Raw genomic sequence first — 25,454 nt, forward strand, 5'->3', positions numbered from 1 at the left:
GCGCGACCCCATAATGGGAAAGCGCAACAATATGTGATTGCTGATCATCATAAGACAGGTGGGAAGCGCTTATGGCGAAGACAACATGAAGGAATCCATCGTTTTGCTGCGCCAAAGGCAACATATAGGCGAGAAAAGGGTTATTGACGACATCTCTTATTACCAGCCTCCGTGATGACCTCTCGATGTAATGCTGAAGTAGTCTTTGTTCACCCGATCTCCCACGGAGCCGAGGCCAGAGCGATAGTGCATGGTTCGGGGAGGGGCGACGCAGCGATGTCGTATCCTGGGACGGTTCGGGAGGGTCGGACCCCGCGGACGCCGAAGTAGTGACTGTCGTTCCCGAGCAGGGCCAGGAACATAGCAAATGATTGCGTACACAGCCGCCGCAGATGGGTCTAGTCTCATCGCACTTGGTGTGCCGGACCCGACAACTGAGGCACCCGGATTTAGTCCTCTTGGCATTCCTTCGTCTGTAAGGGCGGAACGACCCTTCGTCATGGGTGCTCTTGAATTGGAGGACCCCATGCATGGTAGCGTCTGGCCAATCCTTTGCTTATTGGCAGTGGAGAGAGGATACAAGGGATGTCGTTGGATCTGATGTGCACGTTAATGGATGGTGAGTATGGATCACATTCGGCTAGTCCTGATGTGGTTAGGCAGTGGGTCCATCGATACCACCGGTTATCCTCTTTTGGTATACCTTCAGCTGTCTTGATCATGCAGTAGGTTCAGAAAGAGCTGATGAGCAGCTTGATACTAAGCACTAGTACCACCCGGTGGGCCATTCTTGGTCCACTGTATTTTGAAACAACGGAATTGAATTGGTATGTGTCAGGTGGGTCTCAGGGCTCGGGTGCGCCAGGTCCTTGTTCCGCAAAAATGGTTCTATATAAACAAACCGAACCTAATTCGATCACTCTCCGTCGGCCATTCTACGTTTCGGAGAAAGTGCCAGAGCTTGAGCTCTCCTATTGACACTATGGCACAAAAGCACCCCGAGTCTCCCCCCTTTTTTGACTTCATTGTGACCCCGGAGACCACCCAAACCGCTCCGAAACAGGACTGTGGAGTTCGGACTACAACGGTAAGCACGATTGCATCGTCAAAAGAGGAATGAGGATGAAAGGCCGGTTCAAATAGAACACTTGTGATAACACTGCGTATTTGTACAGTCTCCCGCTATTAAAAATGCCCCTCTTCCCGCCGACGGTGCCGGAAACGACTCATGGTCTAATCTCCTGCTCTTTTCCCTATTGATTGGTGTGCCCTGGTTTATATCCTACCAACTGGGCGGTGGCCTCTACTTCGCCATTTTCCTTGCAGTATGCACCGCAATCCCCATTCTCATGGCCTTTTGGACGATTTTCTCTTCCATGTCTCCCCGTATGAATGAGAAGGCGAAGCTTCCGGGTCGGCCTGTGGAGTATTATCTTAATTTCCATAAAGAGAGCGATCGGGCCCGGTACAATGGCAAGAGGAAAATCCCTATTGAAGTCTTCTACGAGAAGTATTTCCGCGGTGAGGTAGATTTCAAGAATGGGGATTGCCTGGAGAACCTTGAGTATCGCCACGATTGGGCCAGCTTCAGCTTTTCATGGGGAGTATTCAAGCACTTCCTCTTTGGGTTTGTTCCTGAACTCATCGTTCACTCTCGCTCTCAAGGTACAAATAACTCCCCTACGGATCAATCTCACCATTGTGCTTCGGGCAAGAGGCCAATTGTAGAGAATATGCTGCTAACTCATGAACAGACGAGGAACAGGTGAGCGGCAACTACGATCGTGGCGACGATTTCTACGCATGGTTCCTCGGCCCCCGCATGATCTATACCTCTGGACTTATTGGCGATGTCAACAAGGAAGAATCTCTCGAACAGCTTCAGGACAACAAACTTACCGTCGTCTGCGAGAAAATCGATTTGCAACCGGGCGACACCATGCTGGATATTGGCTGTGGCTGGGGAACCCTAGCTACCTTCGCAAGTGCCCACTACAAGGCCCATGTCACCGGTATTACTCTCGGTCGCAACCAGACGAAATGGGGGAACACTACCCTTCGCAACGCTGGTATTCCCGAGTCTCAAAGTAAAATCCATCGTCTGGATTATCGTGACTCTCCTCGCATTCCAGGAGGATACAAGAAAATTACTAGTCTTGAAATGTCGGAACATGTGGGTGTTCGCCATTTCCGCGGCTTTTTGAAACAGGTCCATGATATGTTAGATGATGACGGTGTCTTCTATTTGCAATATTCCGGTCTTCGGAAGTACTGGCAGTACGAGGACTTGATCTGGGGCTTGTTTATGAACAAGTACGTTTTCCCTGGAGCAGACGCAAGCACGCCCCTCGGATGGGTCATTGATCAACTCGAGGGAACGGGCTTTGAGATCAAGGGCGTTGACACTGTCGGTGTTCATTACTCTGCTACCCTTTGGCGGTGGTATCGCAACTGGGTTGCCAACCGTGAACATGTGGAGGCCAAGTATGGTCCGAAGTGGTACCGGGTAAGTATTGGACTTTGTCTGTCTGTATTTTCTTACAGTCTTTGCTAATCAAATATCAGACCTGGGAATGGTTCCTTTCTTGGGCTACTGTTGTCTCCCGTCAAGGAGGTGCAACATGCTACCAGATCGTCCTGGTTAAGAACATCAATTCTACCCACCGAGTGGATGGTATTCCGAGTCAATTTAATATCTCCGGTGCTATTACATCGGCGATCAAGAAGATTGGAAAGATGCCCAGTGCATTTATCCCTTAATCTGCTCTCTGGATTCAGGATAGCTGCCGGGTGGTTCCTCGCCCTGGATATTTACCAATGGTATGAATAGAAGAAAGTCGGTATGTGGTTATGTATGACTCATTGATGGGGTTATATCTCCTATGTGATAATGAAGCCGGGTCTGAATAACGTCGCTTTATTTTTTTTTGCCATGTACTATCTCTCAAGAAAGCTATGACTTATGTTGTTTCCCGAAATCAAAAGTGCAATCTCCTCTCAGAATGACTAGAGTAGGAATGGTTTGTAATGTTTCCGGTCATCACCACTGGTCAAGGTCACCCACTATTCACCGATGGAATCATAGTGTGTCCGGTACGTCAATGACGGTCAATGTTAGATAAGGTCCATATGTATCGTGTAGAATACGATTAACACTCACCTTGGAACTTGATGCTGCCTAAATCAACCAGAAGGTCCTCTTCCTTGGTGTCATTGGTACCACGAGCTATGGTGCGCCTGCAGCTACTGGACCCTGTTGTGCCGGAAGTGTTTTCCACAGACACTACATATAATAACTTTACAAAGAGAAGCCTATGAGGACTACTATTTTCTGGATTTCGAAAAGCGCCCAATGTCCAGCAGGGGTCTTGGATCACTCATTGCACAGATAATTTGGTTCAGTTCATAAAGTGCCAAAGCCCTCCCGATGTGATACCCTTCAAGTAAGCGGGTTAGATCAGCCATTCCCGCATTTCTTGGATACTTATGTGGTTTGTGAGTCCTATAGAAGCCCTTGCGTTCAACGGAAATGTTCCAGGGTATAAAGGCGCTACTGTCTGACTATCCATATCCACTTGATTCTTCAGCTGTGCGGTGTGAACCTGCTGCCGTGCCCAGAAAAGGAAGTATTTAAGTAGTGCTAGATGATTGAATCGATTCACAGCTATCATTCCACTATGTTGTTGTCCTTATTACATATCTCAAACCTAGAATGCGAAGACTAATCCTTATCCTTGTTCAATCTTAAATTGCCACCATACTTTCCTTCCTTGTGAAACACAGCCCTTATTTACTAAGTGCCTCAACAACCTCCTTGGCACCTCTATCTCCCGACCTCACCGCACCCTCCATATACCCCTTCCATTGCAACGCAGTCTCCGTCCCCACAAAGTGCACACCTCCAAACGGCCTCCTCACGGCACCCTTGCCGACCTGAGAAATCACACCCGGGGGCATACCCGGCTCCGGCCCACCATGGAAGAAATCCTGCTTGGACCACTCATACTCGAGCACGTTGATAGGCTCCGGGACCTGGATCTTCTCTCCAGATGGCAGGTCGGTATTCTCCAGCGCGGAGCGGAGTTGCTCCCACGCCGTCCGACGTCTCTCGTCCTGCGAGAGCAGGGACCATTCACGACCGCGGCGCCCCACAGTAAAGCAGGCAATGGACCACTGCTCGTCATCTGGGAAGCTGTTATCCATAGTGAAGGTGAAGGGGCCCGTCTCTGACTGGATGGCGCCGGTGAGGCCAGCGGTTCGCCAGAAGGGCTTCTCAAAGACGAAGATGATTTTGCTGTAGTAGCCTAGTTTATTTTTTGTTGCCAGAAGCTGCTTCTCTTCGGGCAGGGGTGGTGTGAATTTAATATTTTGATAGAGGGGAGTGGCAACGGAGAGGATGACTTTCTTTGCGTGGAAGGTTGTGTTGTTAGCTGTTTGGACGGTGCAGGTTCCTGTGGCTGGGTCCTGGTTGATCTCTGTTACAGGGCTGGAGAGGTGGATGGAACCGGGCTTTAGTTCCGCTGCCATGTTCTGGGAGATGATTTGGTTGCCTTTGGAGGGGGAGGTGTTAGTATGGTAGGTTTCATGGTACGTTTTTGTGCGAATTACTTACCCTGTCGGACGCGGAGCTGCTGGCCTCCGTCTTTGCCGTCCCCAGTTACGGCCTCGAATCCGTGGCCCGCCTTCAGAGAGAGCAAGAAAGCCAACATGCTAACGTCGTCGCCATTCACGCCAATCAGAGACTGGATGATGGTATCGAACAGGCCCGCAATCGACTCGGACTGGAAGGTCTGCAGACAGTATTCCTGGATAGTAACGCTATCCAGCTCTTTCGCGTTGGGACCCGAGGCGGGGTCTTCCAGATTGACATTGGCAACGAGCTCATTGATATGCGCCAACACTTGGGATAGTGCTGCCTTCTCTTCCTCGCTCACCTAGAAGCCCATGTATATTGATTAGTACAAGCCAGCCACAGATACTCGTCCAAGGAAGGGTACCTACCGGAAGTTCACCGTGTTTGAACAAAACACAGCCCTCTGGGCTTTGGAAGATATCATGGCCCGGGATTGCTTGGGTCTCCACTTGCAGTCCGTACTTCTGGACGAGCTTGTAAATCTCGCTTTGAGTGGTGTCATTGATCCAGGCGGCGCCGACATCGTTGACCCCGGGGCCGCTTTTCTTGGATGGCACGGTCAAGGTCTTCCCTCCTACACGGTCAGTAGCTTCAACTACCGCATAGGAGAATCCGGCTGCCTGCACACCCAACGCTGCCCGGAGCCCGCTGAGTCCCGCGCCGATGACTACCACGTCAACGGTTTTGGAGGAACCACTATTTGAATGAGATGCCATGTCGATAACAGTTAGATTGTATCAGTTGTCTAGAGTAGAATGACACAAGACCGATGGTACGAACATCTATCACTTTATATGCTTCTGGTACAACTGACGTAGACGACCGAAATAGGAATTACATACGCGAAGGCGATAAGATAGCGCGATAAGGTTAAACGAGCTTATCGATAAGATCGGGCCCCGCGGCTCCCGTCCAATAACATCTTATGGCATACAAAGATTGACATGCTGGGGGATTGATCACCAGGCTGCATTCATTCAGCACGTTGGGGACAGATCAAATCTTAGAGCGCTGAACCGTTCCATTTACCAATACTATAATGTTACACAGTTGCCTCCCAGGCCCGGTTACACTGGAACGCACAAAGATAGCACCCGATGACATAGCGGTATGCCTTTGGGACGTTCTCAAGTAACGTTCAACCCCGATACCTTCCTTCTGCCGTTTAAACTGCAAACGAGGCCTTCTGAACGAATATATTCTTCACCGACCTGCAAAGGGAAACTCCCTGGGCGGGACGCGGGTGCAGCTGTCTATCGATTGAAGGCCATAGCTCGTAATATCTGACGCGAGCTCATCAGGTCAGCCTACATAGACAAGTTTTGATAGGTAAGGAATCCGTGGATACAAGATAGCATCTGCTCTCACGGGTCGATTATGAGACGGGTGTTGCGGTTGTGTTGGAGACTGAACGATTACTTCTCGTAGCTACCGTCATTAATCATTGGACTTTGGGTTCAGGTAGCATGCTACGTGTATGCTCTTTGTTGAGCGGTCGTGTAATGACTTATCGAAACCAAGCCAGTAACCTGTTTCTGTTGCGCGCTATCAATAATTATATTTCATAGCAGGCTTCTCATAGAAACTCCACCACCACAGCCTGAAGCAGGGTGTTGCATCTGATCGGGGAGTACAGATTGTGTATGGCTTACCTCGGGCATATTGCCCACCGCGTAGAAGAAGCATATCAACTGTATGTGAGCCTTTGTTACCATTACAACGACAAGTCGGAGGTAAGGCTTGGTAGATATATAAAGGTTACCTGACACTACAGACGGAGGCAAAGTTCGAGTGATATTCCGGATCGGAGTCCTTTCCCATCCACGAGTAGTCCTTCACGAACTTGTCATTCATTTGTAGTCACCTGGATCTGTCAAAGTCCAAGGTGACGAATTGTATTGGGGTATGCATTAAAATTAAGGATGTTACACAGTAAATATTCTCGTCAGATCGCGTTGATATCCATCATAGCCTTCGCGTCACGTGTGTTCATCCACCAGGATAATTCCCTTAGCCCAAACCTTACATAGGTCATAATGCTCAGCGTATTCATTCCCGAAGGCAACAATGGCCGGATGCACTATGATCAGAGCATTCTTGCCGTCTAATCTGGTGTCGTTCCCATGTGGACGATGAAGAGGATGTGCACTCATTACTGGATGCTCTGCCCGAAAAATGGGGAGCTCATCCATACAGTAACACCTCATGAAGGATCGCTGCGTCCACAGGGAGATGGCCAATTCACCAGCGGTCTGGTAAAGCTGGTAGAGTTCCTGGTTGCGCTGGATCGCCCATGAATCATTTCTGTGTCGGAACAGTAACTGAACAGGTCCAGCGAGGAATTCAACCGCAAGCTCACTAGTGATGGCTTCCACCTTCGCGCGCAACGGTGCATTGTGCACCGAGTTCGGGGGAGGTGTAGCTAAAAGCCGGAGGGTTTGCGAACGCCAGATATGGGCTTCTTCCTTGTTGACTGCGTTTGGTTAGACTTCAATAGGTGCCTTACATAGCAAACCAAGGGACATACCATCCAGCATCGATGCGTATAGAAAAGATAATGTTTGGGCGGCGTGCGCCGTGGAGGGTTCCTTAGACTCCCCGAAGGCAAAGAAGGGGTTGGCAAAGATGGTTCCGAAAATATCCTTGGCTAGTAAAGCCTGCATCAGAAGAGCTGGGATGTTGTCTGCCATCGTTGACGCCTTCTCAATGAGTGTGGTCCAATCCACCTGCGCGCAATATCCACTCAGCCGCTCCAGGATGGCGTTCTTCTCCTCGATCGGCAAGCTATCGAGCGCACGTATCTCACCAACGCTATAATTCTCGGCCCAATGTCGCATTGCTGCCTCCAGACTCGAGAGTTCTTCGCGGATCTGCCGACTACTTTTGGTGACCCAGGAACCGCTCCTTGCCGAGCGAACTTGCGCTTGCAGTCGTTTGCGATCATTGTCTAACTCGGTGATTCCTCTCGCCAAGGCAACTATATGGCTCTCCATCTGTTTAACTTTGCCGTCACGAGTTCGAGTATTCTGTGCGGGTTCGACCTTCGTTGATGGATGGACACCTTCCGGGTCCTCTAGCTCGGCAGGGTTCTGGCCCGGGTGCTCGTCCATAATTTGGCTAGGCTTTATAGGAGGCGAGCCCCCGGATTTTGACTTGTTTTTGCGATGCGATGCGCGCTCTGGGTTGGACTCAGAATCTTGCTCGGAACGGGGCCCTTGGCCCTGGTTAAATGTGCGCTGATTCACTCGAGTCAGGGCCGTGCGACCGGGGCGTAAACAGAGTTTATACATACCGCTACAAAACTACATCCCAGGAGAGATTTTTTCGTATGGATGCGCGTCGCAGACCTTGCGAGCATCCCTCGTCCGCCTCCGTGCTCCTTGTGAGCGTGTTCTGCATCGTAGTCACGGCTGGGTTGTTTCTAAGGCGGAAAGGACGTTGCGATCAGCCATTGCCGTGATTCCGAGCCAAAGATGCAGTCCGGCCTACCTTTACACCGGCTTCCATGTCCTCTCTCTTGTCAGCTGTGTGTTGGGCCATGTTCTGCTTCTGCGATCATAAAATGCTCTGGGGTTTGCGATATGGTAAGGAGAGAAAGAGGGGAGAGCGCTCTCTCGTCAGCTAGAAATCCTGGAGAAAAGCGACATCCCAACGGATGTCGTCATTGGTCGCCCCAAAAGGGGGAAAGGAATCAGGGGAGCGACAGAGTCGGCGCATCATCGGCCCAGTTCGGGGTCTGTGGACGACTAAAAACAAAGGAAAGCCTTCAGGAGCTGCAGGGCGTCACCAGTCATCGACGGCGTTTTCTATTCGGCGGCAAATGTAGCACAGCGCAGGTAATAATTCTATAACACTAATGGGTGGGACCAGGATCACAGAGTGGCCCTAAGCTCAGTTCTGCCGCCGTTAGGGCAGCTTATTCGGGCCTATCAGTCTGGCCAGCTGCACCGTCAGCCTGTCCACGCCAATGAAGGCTCCAGTGCCACTGCACCAGGTTTCTGCTCCCTGTCCATGTCTGCGACTCTGGAGCTGACGAGGGACCCGGAATCGCAGAAATCACATCAAGCGATACAACTGCCGTTGAACAATTGCCAAGTCGGTGGGCTCGGATGTAATCAAGAAATGAAGAGCTAAAAGTGGAAACAGAAAAATATCCGACGTTCTCGAGAGTGACGCTAACCCGATTGCGGGAGGCGCCGCGATTACTTCGGCGCCAACTGTTGACCATTGACACAGCTTGACCATCTAGACCGAGACTTCTTTTTTTTTTCTTTTTCTTTTTCTTTTTCCCTTTCTTCATAGGGAGCACAAGTAGCTTCTGGGGCTTGCTGCTCTCGTTCTAGATGCCGTTCTCGATCTAGTACGGTTCTAAAGGAATTCTATCAGACGCATGGTCATCCACTTTACCCATTCTGTATAAATTTATATCGCATAGTCCTATATCCTAGTACGGAACATATATCTTGAGTATAAATAGTTTCGGCCACCGAGTCCCCCAACATGATGTGGAAAACACAAAGCAAATAAGGTGAGCATCAATAATGTTCAATTGGCATTCCTGTAAAACGCTCGATATCTGGGGTGGAATTCAATTCGTACTACTTCAGTATTTACTAGCAGTATTCCCTGTTCCGAATTCAACAAATTAACCTAAGCGATATTCTACTCGGTAATGTGCAATTGAGAGAGCATTATACTGACAAAGGGTATAAAACTTTCCTAGTGCGACATGCTAACGAGCTACACTTGCTGGCTGTGGCGCATTAATGTGGCGATGTTATGGTGGTTGATTTATATTATCGTGCCTGAGGCAGAGTCGTTAAGTGAGGACGGCCGCCCGAGAGCTATTCCATGTCCACTATCAAATTCACCGGACCCAATTTGCCCCTACTTTGCATTCTAGTCTGAAATAATATCAACTGTGTCCTGCAAAAACCACCTACCTTATTTAGAACTTTCTCATAGCGATTATTAGATCAATGCCTTTACCGGTAAACGCTCAACGTGGCCCAATCAGAATTCCAGTCAATGCTCAGGCTATGATGTGAGATCTGGAGGGACCACGGCAGGCCTGGGAGGTGACATCGGTCCATACCTCTATCAGCTATGACGAGTAGAAATAGATAACTACAAAACCAGGTGGAGCGACTCAACTGGCATTCATGCGTAACCCGCCCAACTCGCTCACGGTGCAGATACGACCCAGTCTTGGCGCCTGTTCAGTAACCATTGCATAGACACCTTGCTGTTCCCCGATCTAGAGCGTGACAATGAAGTATACGAGGCATCAATGAGTGAAGTGATCGACGTCATAAAGAAGACTAATGCTTCTCCATACGTGAGCTGGGGGCAGCACCAACACGCTAATGCAAGGTGAGCCTCTAAGACAATGCACTGATCTACGATCGTAGGACCCGCCGCAAGTGCCTCGCTTAGGATCTTTCAATGGAGACACAGAATTAGTCATAGGCACGCTTGCCTCAACGGAGTGTTATTGAACGAAGTCCGACGAGGTTCACATTCTCTTGGTAAGCGGCTCTATGCAGGTGAATGAAACCAATCCCACGCAAGTGCCCTCTACTTGGGCCATGCCTCCCACCTGCTCCTCCTTTCCTCAGTGTAATTGCGAAGTTCTGCTTCGGGTCTAAGATGCACGGGAGGCAAGCTCCTAGAGGAGGATTCAAAAGGTGGCGCATCAGTTCGTTGACCAAAGCTCTGCAGTTTGCACGTGAATGTGCTGGTTGATGGATGTAAGAATACGAAAGAGGTAGTTAAAGTGGGTATGAACTTCCCTGGATATGATGTGGAATGCCCTCATATAACTGGACTGGGAAGCAGTGGAATTAGCGTAGAGGCCTTGTTCATTACTTACCAACGCTCCTTTCGCACTCAACCACAGTGCAGACCTTCCAATAAATTAAATTCTAGACAAGATTAAAATAACCGTCCTTCGTCGCATTGCTCGACTTGCTGCGATTGTGGAATTTCCATTGCATACATAGAGGGAAAATGAGCTTACATGACACCGACGACCAGTCCACACAACCAAGTCCAGAAGAACAGTAACGAACATGCCTATGCCCAAATACCCGAGGTAAGAGAATGCCCATACAAATCCAAATGCAAGAGAAGCTTTCCCACGGTGACGTCGACGCGGAACACTCAATCCTGGGCGTCCTAAACAAGACACTCCGGACAGACACGTAGTATTGTTCCCCATAGCGGATTTAGGATCGCGGGGAAAGAGCTTGATCTATTTATATCATTATAGTAGTCCTGTGTTACTACTGGAATCGTGGTCGGGGCAACTTAGGTCGTTCTTAAGGTTCTCACTTCTTTGTCTGGACGAAGACAAAGTAACCCTCGGCCAGGGACCAGTACAAAAGCATAATCGGTCAAGCAATGGGGCAAACTTCAAAGTTTGCGGAACAAAGAACATGAAACCACTAGCTGTTGACGAAAGAGCCCATGGTTGATCTCGGTTTTGTTCTTAGGGTCCCTAGTCCAGCGTTGTGGCTAAGCCAGAGCGTCCTGCATTGGGTGAACAAAGGATGAGCGTTGAGTAAAGCTTAACTGTCTGGAGCTATACGCGGTGTTATGTGTAGCAGTGGCTTTCGGGGATTGTAGAGGGGACAGTTGCGGAGACTGTTGTCTTGGATGTAGATATTCTTCACTTGAGGTCTGGGTGTCGGGGCATTGTGTTATATACAGTGAAATTCATATTGTTGACGGATGGTCACGATGTCTGCTCTCAGAGTGAGTTGAGCTATACTTGATCTTTGTTGGATTCATCCGTGTGGCTACCTATTGCCCTGCCCAGGCCGCCACGGGGCAAAGAGTCCCACCGTGACCAAGTTTATATTCAATACTGATCAGCAAGGTTTGGCTGATCTGAATGCACCCGTCCACAAGTGAGATATTGTACGGTCGTCTGGCAGACGCTATCAATGGAATGGCTCTGAGCCGTGGGGATGCACTCTCCATGTATTGGCTCTATTGGCTCGATCGCAGGAAGGTGGACTCAGTTGCCAGTCAACCCCAGGGAATGTGACCCCGGAAAACCGCGTCCTTTCACTCACATCATTCAGTCAGAGCAAATACTCTCTAGATGCAGGTTATAAAGCCTCCCTCACGCCCGGTTCAGTTGTTTCTTTTCTGCACAACTCACACTCTCAAGCTGTGATCTATCCCACAACGCCATTACACTTCAACGACTCACGACACATTACGTTTAGACGAACATTTCACGATGAAGGCCTCAGTTGTTCTCCTCTGTGTCTTCGCCGCTTTTGTGGCTGCTACTGAGGGTGATACCAGGGCGGCTGACAGCACCACCACGGCGGCTCCAGGTTAGTATCTCTCAATCAAAGTACAGTTGCATTTAGCACAAGGCTATGGCACTGCCATTTTCCCGGCTAGATTGACCAACCTCCATTGTAGCTCTGCGCTCGGTCGCCCCCCCGCAGCCTATAAGAATGTCCGACCTCACACCTGAGGAGACGAGCTTTTTCTTGCAGTACTGGCGGGAGCATCTCGCTCCGCCGGGCGAGGGTGTAGTGATGCCCGGAGGTTGGAAGTGGCCAGCGAAGCGTGACGAATCCTCTCAGGCTGAGGTCAAATGGGATCCTGAGCTGTCGAAACTCACTCACGCCGTCGACGCCTTGCCCAAGCCACAAGGAAAGATCACCCATTACTTTGGAGAACAGCTGCAAGACAAGGGTGAATCGAATGAGGATAACGAGGACGACGACGACGACAGCGCCGATGACGAGGATACCTCTCCTTCTAGCCCCCTCGAGAAGAGGAAGCAGAACCCCTGCAAACGTGGCTGCAGAGCTGATTTTCATTGCTGTTCTGGCGACAAGTGCTTCTATGGAGTTTGCCTGGGGCCCCAGAAGCCGCCTCGTGATGTCAAGCGTGAGATCTACGAATTTTATGCATCTGTAGATCAGACGAAGAATTCAGGAGAGAATGATGACTGAAGGCTGATTTCTGTGAGAACGACAGCACCTTTCACAACAGTGACAAATGCGTTATGGGTGTTTGCTTGGGTGCTGGCGAATATCCCTGAGATGCAGACCTAATATCTAGCATGGCGGACATCGGGAGGTGGATAGCTTGCTTGTGCTGGAAAGAAAGACTGGAAACAGGGTTTCTATTGCTTGCAGGCAAGAATAGGAGATCACTTTGGTGCATTGTATACATTTTCGATTCATATTCAATCCAGAGAATGCCATTATCAGTTGGTCCTTAACCCTGTACACTTGTAGGCCTGTGGGAACATGTAATCCTTGAGATAGACTATTATACAGAAGCGTGAGTTTAATACGGGGTATGCATCGCAGCCGAGGTTCCAGAAAAAAATTATATTTGGGTGACCTTTAGAAACAGGTGACTATATTTTTAGCTCAAGATGTGTCTCTATATCAGAGGACATATCGACTGGCAACAAGAATGTGGTTAGTATATATCGAAACGGATCAGAGGAACGAAGTACGTACAAGGACAGATTTTCACGGTCCGTCAAATCCAATTGGTTTTTGTCCACCAGATGAGTATGCTTTGTACCGTCGTTATCGACCTCTTCAACCACACCGGTGTCTGTGACGAGTGTTTCACGCTGTAGCAGATCACGGCGCTGGTTTTCCTTTGAGAGATACCATCGCAGATACATAATGATGATTGATGGTAGGATGCAGGCGACCTTCACCGGTAAGTATCTGAATCCTTAATGAAATGCTCATTGGAATACTTACAACCAAGATGATAATCCAAGTGGGATAATACCGCGGCTATCATTTATCTCATTAGTCCAAATGAAAGTAGCCAACAGCAGGATGAGATCGCTCGTGCATACCTTCCATCGCGGTTGAAATAGCTGTGGTGAGAGGATATTCCCCAATCCATATCCAATGTGGTACATGGCTATCACTGTGGTCTTCTTAGTGTGTCCAGCAGACGCGTTAGCAGCCCAGATCATGACCACTGCATACGGAATGCCGACGGTTGAGCGGATCCAGATCCCTGTGATGAGGCCCCATCGATTTGACCACGGTAGGCTTAGCAACAAGATGCTAGATATAGCCCCAGGAATGTATGCGATGAGAGAAATCCAAGCCCTGCAGTTCTGTTAAATCCTCGTTAGCGTGGTCGAATGTAATTGCCTGGTTTTTCATTCTCTGGCCACACCTACCGTTGTCTTCGCTAGAACCGCTGCCGCCGAGGCAAGCGAGAAGAAGCTGACTATCCCGGTTACACATCCCAGTAGAGTGGTCTGAAGCACGCTGAACCCGAAGGAGTTAATGATTAGTGAGTACTGGTTGGTCATTCCGTTGGCCATTTCCTGAGACCAGGCATGTAGGAAGAACAACCAGGACTTGGGATCTTTAACCGCCTCGATGAATCTAAGTATTGTCAGTTCCTGAGTAACACTGACGTTGTATGGGTGAATGTAAGGGCTACAGTGGGGTCATACTGGTACTTCTTAAAGTGCTTCTGCTCGATTCCCGAATGGTTATCCTTTATCCGAAGGATTGCCTGCGCGCGCTCTTCTGGCGTAAGGAAGCTGGCACGTAGAGGATTGTCCGGGAAGAAGAGCCACACTGCCGCTCCAAACACAACGGTCACTCCGCCAGTGATGACTGCGATAGGTAAGTGTCTACATCAATGGTTGCTGCTCATGCGAGGGACATACCCATAAACCATTTCCACGGGGCAAACGTTCCGGTCTTGATCCACAGTACCCCATAGGAAAGTAGACCAGAGGTGATAGGACTGGCGTTTCCGATCGACCACATGATGGGCATTAGAACCGCCTGTTCCTTGTATGTGAAGAACATAGACAAGATCAACAAAAAGGCCGGTACGATAGATGCCTCTGCTACCCCTAGAAAGAAGCGAACGACGAACAAGGTGGCAAAGCTATTGCATGGTATATGAAGTAGTGTAATGCCTCCCCTGGTTTGGTTAGCAGAAGCTCCAAGGAGAGAATTAAGGGGACAGCTAATGTTTACCATACGACAAGATTGCCTGCCAGCCATTTGGCGACAGGGAAGCGCTGCAGGGCCCAGTTCTGCGGCCACTCCGCGAGGAGGTAACCAAAGTAGAAAATTGATGATAACCAATTATACTGGTTGGAATTGAGATGTGCATCATCCATAATGCCAAGGATGGCTGAACTTCCCAGCTAGCGAAATAGATGTCAACCATTGCTAATACAATTCTCCAATGGGATACGTACTGTCTGCTTGTCGACATACATGATATGATACCCCACACAAAGAAAGGGCAAAATCCTCCATAAACATTTGTTCCTAATTTTTAATGCCTCCTCTGGGGTAGGATCCGCCACTGATACCTTTGAAAACAGCTTATAACTCTCATCGGCATATCGTTGACTGAGCTTGGGTGGTTGAACAACATCGTTGACGGTGCTGGCTGTTTCCGAGACCGTTGTCTTCGACATCGTCGCTTCAAAGTCGAATAACGCACCGACTGAATCAATGAATGCTGATGTCCACTTGGAACTCGGGGGGATGGGGTGGCTTTTGTTGTTCTACGCATCGTGCGGCATACACATAGTATTCTAGCAGCATATACCATCCTTCGCCAAGACATGAAGTACTTGCGGAATTCGCCTGTGACCTTACAGGCTTTGACTTAAAACCCCAGATAAGCTGCAAACTAAACGTGTCGAGCCAATGGAACTGACATGTTGGCGAAACGCGCGATTCGCTGTTTTCGCGTCATATCACGCAAAGTTCGGCAATGGAATCCCAAACTACGGCGCCGTTATCGGCCAACGAGTTTATTTCACAACTGACCAGCTGCATCAGCTATTCTTTGATTCGTATTAGGTCCAGCAAAGACTATTAAGATGCGGGGATGGGTAAGTAGGGGTGAATTCCGGTGTTAGTGCCCTAGTCGAAGGCTTGCATGATTCATGCACGGCTTGCGTGCTTTCACTCCACTGCATAATGATTGCAAATATCAGATACGGCCTACTGTCGAAAGTACTTGTCCTTAATGCTGATCGGTATAGCCCCGGTGTAAAACACTATAAAGAAGGATGATCTTCCAAGTTCTTGTTGAATTCAATCACCTGTAGGGCTCACGTACATACAACCAAATGTCCCAAGAAAAGCTAAAGGTTATTATTGCCGGAGCTGGAATTGCTGGCCTCTCCGTAGCTGTCGCATTAAAACCTCTTCCGTATATAGAGGTTGAGCTGTTTGAACAAGCGACCGAGCTTCGAGAAATCGGCGCCAGCATTGCCATAAGTCCCAATGTAAGACTGCAATCGCAAGGGCTGTTACCCAACTAATAATGGTGTACAAGGGACTCCGCTCGCTCGAGAAGCTCGGTGTACTAAATGCCCTCGACGAAGATGTTGCGTTTCGTGGCCCTTCTGCCATTCCTATGATTTACAGGTAGAGTGCCTGGACCATATCAATTGCTGAGTGAAACTTACGAGATCAATTCTATCAGACACTGGAAGACAAATGAGGTTATCCACCAGGACTATTTCGCTGACGTCTCCCTCCGTCGCCACGAAACAGCGAGATTCCACCGGGGACATCTGCATGCAGCACTTCTGGACCACGTCCCCTCGGAACGTATTCATTTAGGCAAAACTGTGGTTTCTGCGGATGTATCGCATGACAAAGTCATACTTCACTTTGCTGATGGAACATCTACCCAAGGAGATATTTTGATCGGCGCGGACGGAATTCATTCGGTATGCGCATTCTTGAAGCGGAGTATCTCGCCAAACAGGACAAGGAGCTCACAGTAGTCTAGAAAGTGAGGCAATCATTTGTTCCCAATCACCAACTGTTTTCCACTGGAAAGGTCTTTCTACGGTCGACATTCGACGCGTCTCTTGTGGAACACATTCAGGACCTTCCGTTAGATTCCACACATTGGGTACGCATATTCCGTCCAACCATTCAAGTTTGTGGAGCTTACAGATTGAAACAGTGGGGACCAAGGGAGAACTTCTTTGCCTCTCGACTTGGTATCGGCTCGTCATCCTGAATATTCTCAACAATCTAGCTGACTATGCGGCAGGGAAGAACCAGTACACTACCGTCGGCAGTTTTGACTTACCAGTAGAAGCGGACGGCAGGGCCAGGAATGTCCAATGGGATGACGAAGAGAATGTCGAAGTACTAAGACAACGCTACAAGGTAATCTTTCCTCTGGGATTTTAGAAGGAAATGGCTGCTGACGAGACATTTCTCGCTAACCAGGACTGGAATCCTGTGGTCAAAGCCTTGGTGGATTCAACTCCATACACACGCATCTACCCCAACTACGCTGGCAAGCCTCTTCCAACCTGGGTACTTGACTCACGAGTGAGCTTGGTCGGCGACGCAGCGCATACCCACGGTGGTGCCTTCGCTGCTGGAGGCTCACTAGCCATTGACGACGCTTATGCATTGTTTCTTGCCTTTCAACATGCCTTGGGGTCATCGAGAGATCAGAAACCAAAGGCACATGAGGTCAGAGATGCGCTTGTTTTGTACGATGAGACGCGGCGCCCGCATACTGAAAGGCTTTTGACGATTGTCCTGAGAGGTATTGGGGCCCCGGCAACGAACACAGACTCCGACGAGATTTTAGTAGAAAGAGTTCAGAACAAACCCAACACAACCTGGCTTTCAGAGCACGATGTGCAGAAAACATTTCAAGGTGTGTTACAAAACAGATCTGTTGGGGACAGTTGGGTGGAACCAGCTACAAGTAAGCTCTGAACATATGTGGCATGAGACGAGAGTTCCGTAGCTGCTATAGTAGCGACGAGATATCAGTTAGTTCACGCTGACTACCGACTATTGTCATCCACCGGTTAATATACAATATAATTCTTGGTGACAGATAAGACTACGAGAATTGGCTTTCAGACTGTTATTCATTTGTATAACATAAACACGTAGAGTGGCTTGAGTGCTCGTCCTGTGGACAGGAACATGACATGCAAACTTGTTTCTGGATCCGAAATTAGCCTACAACAGACCCTCTGAAACTAATCATCATGTCCCTCCAATCAAGGAGGGTTATTTATAAGAAGTGATGCCGAGAACCGGATCCAGTTCTGGTGAGCTCTAGGGCGGATGGCATCATAACCTACTTCAATGTCACAATTCCCCATATCGGGTGGCTCGACCGCGCCTTGATTAATTACCCAAAATGGTTATTGTTCCTACATTATTATCGATCTAGCCGAGATGACCCGCATCGCCAATTTTTGTCACTTGCCAAGGAAGCCCTCGCCTATTCCAAGAAATGCAAGAGCTTGCCGAGGATGTGATTGATCTTAGCACGGACTAGATCACCCTGAGTAAGGGTAGCTGGGTGTTCAGAGTGCAAGCCTGAAGAGTATATAGCTATATAGTAATTTCCTAGGTCATGCACCTATTCATATACTTGTGGAATCAATAGACTTATATCCTAGTCTTTCAGGATGCCTACAGTTCATATCTCTAGCACAACGAAGACCCCTGAAACTGTCTCGACATTATAGAAAGAGAATTACCCATCTAGCGACCATAAAATAGCGCCCCTAGGTGAGCCATTGACTGGGCGGAGACTTTGGTTTCAGAAGGGTCGAAAGTACGACCCCGACGCAATTGCAACCCAGCCCTCAGTCTATGATGACCCAGACACTGTACATGAATATCAGCCGAGTGAGGGCTGGTAGAACTTGCATCGATTTGACCCCTCCGCAAGATGGATCTGGCGTGAGGGAAACCGGGTAATCTGGAAGATCGATGTTCGGATCATGCTATTTACCTCCATCATGTTCATAGCTCTAGAGTTGGATAGAGCAAACCTTCAGCAGGCCTTAACTGACAACTTCCTCAAAGACTTGAATCTCACCACAAATGGTTGGCCCCAATAATATTGTTAATATCTGTACAAAACATTAATTAATCACTAGACTATAACTTAGGGAACACCGTTTTCAAACTCTCCTTCCTCGGGGCAGAGCTTCCTTCACAACTCGTCAGCAAATGGATAGGACCGGACAGGTGGATTCCGACGCAAATGACTCTCTAGTCGGCGGTTGGCATGGCTCAATACAGACTCAAGGGACGGTCATGATATGGGAGGCCCTTGGATTAGAGCTTTAAAATTTGATTAAATGAAGCTACGTTACGTGTTCGGGTTGCGATATAACGGAGATTGTATACAATTTACGCTTGATATAAAGAATTTTTTATACATCGCTTATCTCACCTAGAGGATGCGAATGCACCGTTTACCTAGCATCGCCTATCCCGATAAAGAAGTATATCCCCTGTTCCAGTCGGACTATCTATAGAAACCACAATTCATCCAGTTGTTATATTAAGAAAAGGCCCTTATACCCATTTATTCAATATTATACCCCACATACCCCAACCATCGGATACAAAATACCCCCCGATCCAAACTTATGCCAAATTATGCGATTTCAACTATATATCCACAAGCTAATGCAGGCCAAGAACGACGATCGGGGATGATGCTATCCAACATCCGGCTGATGTGCTTACCCGCCAAGCACTCGCGCAAACTAAACCCCGACATGAGAAGTGGATGGCCACGACCCACGAGGCCGAGATCGCAGCCTGCATCTGGACTATCTGGCAGGTGAATCAAGGAATCCTAACCTATCTTCTCCCACACACACACACACACACACACACAACAAATTTGAAAAAGTGAGCTTTGGAATATGAGTTCTTCTCCTAGGCCAGGCGTGTTCGATAGGATTAGGATCGGGCGAGCAAGACGGCCAGTTCTATTATAGAAACCATATTATATCGGAACGACTGCTGGACCGTTCTGGACGATTGAATACACATGTCACCTTGTGTATATGCTAAGCCTAGATATCACTGCGGGGTGACACGTGCGCTGGGTATAAAGCTATCTAAACGGTGCGATCGCAATACCAGACTAAGGGTCTGAGTATTATGACCTTTACCCAGTTAGAAGCAAGGCTTACCTAGACACCCGTTCCTACACTAGACATCGGATAGAATATCAGTTTTCTCCAAATTCTTGGTGGGCTGACTAAAACGAAAGATAGGCACGCGGGTGACGCGCAGAAACGCGGTTTTGGCCTATACATGCGTCGGGGACATGTAACCTTATGAACGATAATTGATGTATGATTGGTAGCGTGGTGTGTGACGGGGTGGCGTAAGCAGCATGCCAAATGACTCCATCGCTGGCCGGTCGACGGCCTATCCTCGTATACACACAGAGATCAAGATGAGATGGCGAGATATTGCATGATCCCCGGACGGCATTGCGAACTTCCAGACTGACAGTCTTATCTATGGGTCGGAGTGATATCAATGGTTCCTTGGGCTTGTGCCTGGAACATAGAGAGATGCTGGGTATGCGGGGTTCCGGAACACGGCACAGTTGAGATGTCACCATCGTGGTGACATGGGACGTATAAAGAGGGTAGGCCGTCGTAGTCTATCTTATTCTTATAGACGTAGATTTCCTGAGACAAACGAACCCTGAAGAACACCGCATATCATTCGCAAATGGCTCCCTCCGTCGCTGAAAGTACCACAACCCCGGTGGTCCCTATCCTGAAAGGAAATGTATCAGACGCAAACACCCTCCAGAAGGAGCCCTTGAAGCTTAGCGGGGCTCTCGACTCCTTCGAGTCCTTCGATGTGACGCCCGTCATTGGCCGCGAGTTCCCGACTGCCAACCTGAAAGAGTGGCTGCAGGCTCCCAATTCCGATGAGCTGCTCCGTGATCTTGCTATCACCAGTAAGGATCTACTAGGGTCGTATCAGCGGATTTGTCACTAAGTGGTTGTGTTTAGTCTCCCAGCGTGGCGTCGTTTTCTTTCGCAAACAGGACGGGCTCGACGACGACCTGCAGAAAGAACTGATCCAGCGATTGGGTCTTCTTGCAGGCAAGCCCAGTACATCTGGTCTCCATGTGCACCCTATCCATAACGGGGCACGCGAGCACGGTGTCAAGGATAACGAGATCAGCGTCATCACATCTAAGGACCATGACAAGCTATACAAATACCATTTTCATACGAAGAAACAAAGTGCCAGGCGGGAGTGGCATAGTGATATTACCTTCGAGCCAATTCCCAGTGACTACACTGTTCTCCGGTTGACCGAGCTTCCCAAGACGGGCGGTGGTGAGTTAATAATGCTGCCAAGCTGATGCTGTATGGAGGGTTAACCAGTCGCGATAGACACACTCTGGGCATCCGGTTACGAGCTATATGATCGCATTTCCAAGCCGTACCAACAGTTCCTGGAAACCTTGACTGCGACATATGCCCAGCCTAGCTTCAACAGAGTTGCTAAGGAAAATGACTTCGAGATCTTTACTGGACCTCGGGGTGCCCCGGAGAATGTTGGCGAGGAATTGAAGGCCATTCACCCGGTTATTCGGACGAACCCGGTAACCGGGTGGAAGAGCGTCTTCGCTGTCGGTGTTCACGTTGCGAAAGTCAATGACCTCTCCGAGGAAGAAAGTGACCATTTGCTGAGGTGGTTCGTCTCCCTGATCGTTGAGAACCATGATCTCCAGGTTCGCCTGAGATGGCGGAATCCCAATGACTTAGGTAAGTAATTTCGTTCCTGTACGACCGCGCGGAGAGAGAAGCAGAGTGTCTGACACGGTGCCATTGTACAGCTATCTGGGATAACCGCAGTGTCTATCACGCCGCGACACACGACTACAAGGCAAAGGGCTTTAGCCCCCGGACGGGTCACCGTGTTGTTGGTCTAGGAGAGCGGCCTTACCTGGACCCAAAGAGCACAAGTCGTCGTGAGGCCTTGGAAGCTGAATCGGCATAGATAGATTTGCAAACTGCACAGTATAAATAAACATACTAACACTATTATTCTATAAAGTTGCTTCAGACTTGATATGAAAGACGGTATTCCTCAATGAGGACATCTGCACACGTTGCTCCCACAAGCTGTTACCTGCGTATGATTGTTCATCAAGACAGGTACCACACTCAGATCTGCCACTCGCAGTCCCTCTATATTGCGGATTTGGAATGAAGTGTCAACAGCTGCATCTGGATCGTCTGATTTCCCCATCTTCAGTCCCAGTCATGTGCCAGGTTGAACCGCCAAACTGCTTCCATAATTCAAGGATAACCTCGTCATGGTCCCCTTGTGGTCGAGTCAGGTCCCCGATAGTATCTTTGGAGAAGGAGGGGTGCGCACTGAGTTTCAGTAGATCACGGTAGCTCTCAAACGCAACACGGCGATCATATGGGTGTGACAGAAATCTAGGGTTGAACAATAGAGGCACCGTCGGGTCGGCAGACTGCAATGTCACTTCGTCACGGCTTTGCGGGTTCACCAAGAGGGCCATAAGGTATGCATAACTAAAGTCCTCAGTGATTCCTGGAATGAGCAGATGGAAAGGGAAATGTGAGACTAATTCGTAATGGGAAACCGTATTGCCATTGAGAAAATCCTGCTCAGTCCGTGGAAGCTGCTGGAACTCAGCAGAGTCCACGAGCGAAGCGGACTTCAACCAGCCACCCACGGCCTGGCAACCAAAAATGGACCACGGCCCGCTACCGTCGTTCCTCCAGGTCTCCAGAGCTTCCTGTGATGCAGTTGGCTCTCCATAGAATGAATGTCGGTCGTTGCTTTCTTTGGTTCGTCTAAATGCATGTGGAGCATTATAGTGATCCATCAGGTTTTGGCCAGTAGCAGGAAGGTCATAGATTGTTGGAATCCCATATCTGTCCAACTGTGACCTCTGCCCATCGACCAACAGATCGTTCGAGTCGTTATGTTTTCCAGCTTCTAACAAAAGAACACTAGGTTTCTCCAAGCAGGATGCGAGCCGTGAGGCAATAGTGCACCCCGCGGGGCCGCCTGTGAGCAGGCTAGAGTGAGCCTCGCAACATCTCAACCACTCCAGATAAGCTATGATGCTCCGTAGGAGTGTTTCAAATATAGCCCTCAACCCAGAAGGACTTCACTGGAGAATTGGAAGCTCGGCTCAAGTTCCAAAAAGCCGGCGTTGTAATGGTCTGCTCGGCAGCAGCGATAGTGGGAATAGTCCTGAGACATGCCGCAATGGTGAATTGAGTAAAACAACTGATATGCTCCCTTTAGGTATCGATTTGTTCTGGATTTGACGAGTCAAGGCCATGGGACACGATTTCCGGTACCCAGGGTTCCACGTCGCATAGAATTGTTTCTTCAGGATGGCATGCCTTGAAACTGGAGTCCATTGTGATTTGGCGTCTTGGTCGACGCATGGCACGTGCTGGGCGGAGTATTTGGCTCAGAGCAAATGCCGAAGCCAAGCCGGCCAGGACGGTCCACAGTGGGACTACCGCTGCCTATGCTTCGAGAATGAGAAACACGCGGAATTCCTTTCCTTCTCCATTGTGCAGTGATCGTCGGACGATCGACTCTGCATACCATAGAGCTATTGCTGGATTGTTAAGCTGTATCAGCGTTAAGCTCTGATATTCATCTGAGAGCAGCATCGCTCTCACAAGGAATTTATTAATAGCAGGCTCCCTATATACAATACCGCACCAGCTTTATGAGGACTATCAACAAAGAGTTATACCCAAGCGCTTATAATACACATATCAAGAAAATAAGAACGTTGGAAATAGAGGTCGGAGTGGTAAAGAGAACGCTCAGGTTCCCAGTACCATAAACGCAACCATACCACCCCATATCCCAACAAATGCAATGGTGACAATACTCGCGCCCGCTTTATCGCCGGTCGTGATCGGCTTTAATTGGCTCTTATCAGAGCTGCTGCCATCGTTGTTACCTGCGTCTGGGTTGCTGGTACTGTTTCCGCCTGTTGACGCGGTCAGGGGGCCGCTCCCTTTCTTTTCCGTGACCAAGACCGAGCTCAGCACGTCGGTGGCGCTAATCTGCTCTTCCATACCAACCCAGCCATCCCACTTCGACTCGTGCCAGCGCACCCCACAGGTGTTATTGCTCATTCCGCTGCACGATGCGGCAGCCCCTTGCGCGGACGCTTGCAACTTGGGGAGAATCTGGTCATAGGTTGATGGGACCAGCAAGGCAACAAAAGCAAGCCACCCACTGACAAGGCCCTTGAACAGGATTTCATTGTCATTGCAAACCTCGTTCGGCTCACAGAGCACCTCGGACATAATGTAATTAAAGTCTTTCGGGAAGAATGTGTTCAGCATCACCCCTAGCAGACCGTCAACAGCGGTCTTCCATGTCTCCTTTTCGGTCTGAGATGCGGCAATTAGTTTTTGAAACCAAGAAAGCAACCCCAAGATTGCCTCAAACAAAAGAACTGGGGCCGGAAGAGCACTTACCATGTTATACATGTACGCCGCACCAATCAAGTACGCACCATAATTGTACGACCATTGGTTGTTTCCCTGGGATTTACATCCGCCTTCTATATCGGTGGAGTCGGCAACATTCCATGTCTCATTGTTCAGCAGTGGCGAGGATGCACTCCAATCCCAAACCTTTTCGGCCCATTCCGTATATGTTTGGTTGTCGGTATACCGAGCGAGACGTGCTGCCAGTTGAAATAATAAACCGTTCGAAATCGAGTTCTTCATGGCATAGCCAGCTTGGTATGGGAAGATCTGCCAGCGCAGGCCACCACCACAATTACTGCTATCCCAGCGAGCAACTTGTGTGTTGAAAACGCCCTGCGCTAGGGACAGCCAGGAGTATCCGTCGTCGACATCGGGGAAGCCGATCTCGGCAGCTGTCATGGCGGCAATGCCCCAAAAGCCTTGGTCGTCGTTACCCTGGACTACCAGTCAGAAAGGCTCGATTGGGTAGAGTTGACCTTCCATACCAAGTAGCTACTATAATTGGCTGGCATGTAGTCTCCGTTGCCAGCCTGCCATTCCATACCCTGGCTAACTTCAGCATTGTATGTGGTATCGCCGGTATAATGCCAGTAATAAAGCAAGCTTAAGAACAAAGCACTGCCTTCCCACCACTTGTCCGGAAATGCTCCTGGAATCTGACCCGTCTCATTACCGGAGTACCATAACATCGAACCGTAAGCGGTCTGGCTGGCTGCACTTTTAATGGAGTCTGTGATAGGCAAAGGGGTAGCCGTTAGTATTCCGCACACAATCTTTTCATCCTCTTGCAGTGACGTACCCGCATCATTGATATCAATGCTCAGTGCTTCTACGACACGCCCAATCCCCGCGAGGAAAAGGATGGCCCCATGAAGCCCACCGCGGGGTACACGCATTTTCGAGTAACTTACAAATACGCAGCGCGATAATGAGCCGGCTGAACTAGAATCTGGGGTGATGCGAGGATGTCGTCGTCCGGTGGGCTCTAGGTGGGAAAGGTTTGGAAAACGGACCAGAGCACACAGTCGGCACCATCGGCACCATTTCTTTTATTAGCTACCACCAACCAGGTCCGTGTTGCTGCGAATACACCTCGCGGATTGGGACGCCCACCGCATACCCCCTAATAATCCAGCGGCATGATTAGTGGGATTGCGTGTCGGTCCAAACCGTAGAGAGTATGGTTCAAACCGTTCGGAGCAATCACCGGTGGTGAAGAGGACCAGGCACCTGCGAAAAGTCATCTCTCATACGTATGCAGTGGAGCCGACGGAGCCAATCTTCTCGCTTGTCCGGGTAGTGGCCAACCAAGCTTTTGCCCAGGAGACGCCGCGCGAAATCAAGACTTGGAAGCGGATCATTAAGACTAACTCTGTTCATCAGCCAGTTGAGAATATCCAGGTTCAAGAAATGGCTGGCCTACGGGCTCGTGACATGTCAACAGGGCTTTATTTGCATACAAGATATCGAGAA

The 25,454-nt window shown here is 49.3% G+C and overlaps 8 protein-coding genes across 8 annotated transcripts; 4 read left to right on the forward strand and 4 right to left on the reverse strand.

The window, feature by feature from the left end:
• Positions 1-982: 982 nt before the first annotated feature.
• ABOM_001574 (cyclopropane-fatty-acyl-phospholipid synthase) lies at positions 983-2,760 on the forward strand (the record flags this gene model as incomplete). Its single annotated transcript, XM_022528704.1, has 4 exons — positions 983-1,087; positions 1,176-1,665; positions 1,755-2,506; positions 2,566-2,760. The coding sequence occupies 4 exons, from the start codon at positions 983-985 to the stop codon at positions 2,758-2,760; spliced, it is 1,542 nt and encodes a 513-aa protein (XP_022393492.1).
• Positions 2,761-3,786: 1,026 nt separating this feature from the next.
• ABOM_001575 (flavin monoamine oxidase family protein) lies at positions 3,787-5,349 on the reverse strand (the record flags this gene model as incomplete). Its single annotated transcript, XM_022528705.1, has 3 exons — positions 3,787-4,550; positions 4,613-4,934; positions 5,002-5,349. The coding sequence occupies 3 exons, from the start codon at positions 5,347-5,349 to the stop codon at positions 3,787-3,789; spliced, it is 1,434 nt and encodes a 477-aa protein (XP_022393493.1).
• Positions 5,350-6,612: 1,263 nt separating this feature from the next.
• Positions 6,613-8,173, reverse strand: ABOM_001576 (uncharacterized protein; the record flags this gene model as incomplete). The annotated part of the gene is made up of 4 exons (XM_022528706.1): positions 6,613-7,106; positions 7,161-7,869; positions 7,926-8,054; positions 8,123-8,173. 4 exons carry the CDS (start codon positions 8,171-8,173, stop codon positions 6,613-6,615), a joined length of 1,383 nt encoding a protein of 460 aa, XP_022393494.1.
• Positions 8,174-11,882: 3,709 nt separating this feature from the next.
• On the forward strand, positions 11,883-12,615 carry ABOM_001577 (uncharacterized protein; the record flags this gene model as incomplete). The annotated part of the gene is made up of 2 exons (XM_022528707.1): positions 11,883-11,982; positions 12,074-12,615. 2 exons carry the CDS (start codon positions 11,883-11,885, stop codon positions 12,613-12,615), a joined length of 642 nt encoding a protein of 213 aa, XP_022393495.1.
• Positions 12,616-13,059: 444 nt separating this feature from the next.
• Positions 13,060-15,098, reverse strand: ABOM_001578 (allantoate permease; the record flags this gene model as incomplete). The annotated part of the gene is made up of 9 exons (XM_022528708.1): positions 13,060-13,075; positions 13,135-13,337; positions 13,390-13,425; positions 13,491-13,760; positions 13,827-14,037; positions 14,109-14,274; positions 14,328-14,590; positions 14,647-14,819; positions 14,874-15,098. 9 exons carry the CDS (start codon positions 15,096-15,098, stop codon positions 13,060-13,062), a joined length of 1,563 nt encoding a protein of 520 aa, XP_022393535.1.
• Positions 15,099-15,761: 663 nt separating this feature from the next.
• ABOM_001579 (monooxygenase) lies at positions 15,762-17,388 on the forward strand (the record flags this gene model as incomplete). The annotated part of the gene is made up of 7 exons (XM_022528709.1): positions 15,762-15,920; positions 15,971-16,062; positions 16,121-16,370; positions 16,433-16,558; positions 16,613-16,649; positions 16,703-16,821; positions 16,885-17,388. The coding sequence occupies 7 exons, from the start codon at positions 15,762-15,764 to the stop codon at positions 17,386-17,388; spliced, it is 1,287 nt and encodes a 428-aa protein (XP_022393488.1).
• A 2,793-nt stretch (positions 17,389-20,181) lies between these two features.
• ABOM_001580 (TauD/TfdA dioxygenase family protein) lies at positions 20,182-21,471 on the forward strand (the record flags this gene model as incomplete). The annotated part of the gene is made up of 4 exons (XM_022528710.1): positions 20,182-20,416; positions 20,472-20,804; positions 20,862-21,236; positions 21,308-21,471. The coding sequence occupies 4 exons, from the start codon at positions 20,182-20,184 to the stop codon at positions 21,469-21,471; spliced, it is 1,107 nt and encodes a 368-aa protein (XP_022393649.1).
• A 1,829-nt stretch (positions 21,472-23,300) lies between these two features.
• Positions 23,301-24,877, reverse strand: ABOM_001581 (glycoside hydrolase family 76 protein; the record flags this gene model as incomplete). Its single annotated transcript, XM_022528711.1, has 3 exons — positions 23,301-23,879; positions 23,967-24,416; positions 24,467-24,877. 3 exons carry the CDS (start codon positions 24,875-24,877, stop codon positions 23,301-23,303), a joined length of 1,440 nt encoding a protein of 479 aa, XP_022393648.1.
• Positions 24,878-25,454: the final 577 nt, after the last annotated feature.

Source organism: Aspergillus bombycis (assembly GCF_001792695.1).
Source record: "Aspergillus bombycis strain NRRL26010 chromosome Unknown contig00006, whole genome shotgun sequence".
In the NCBI taxonomy this organism is placed as follows: domain Eukaryota; kingdom Fungi; phylum Ascomycota; class Eurotiomycetes; order Eurotiales; family Aspergillaceae; genus Aspergillus; species Aspergillus bombycis.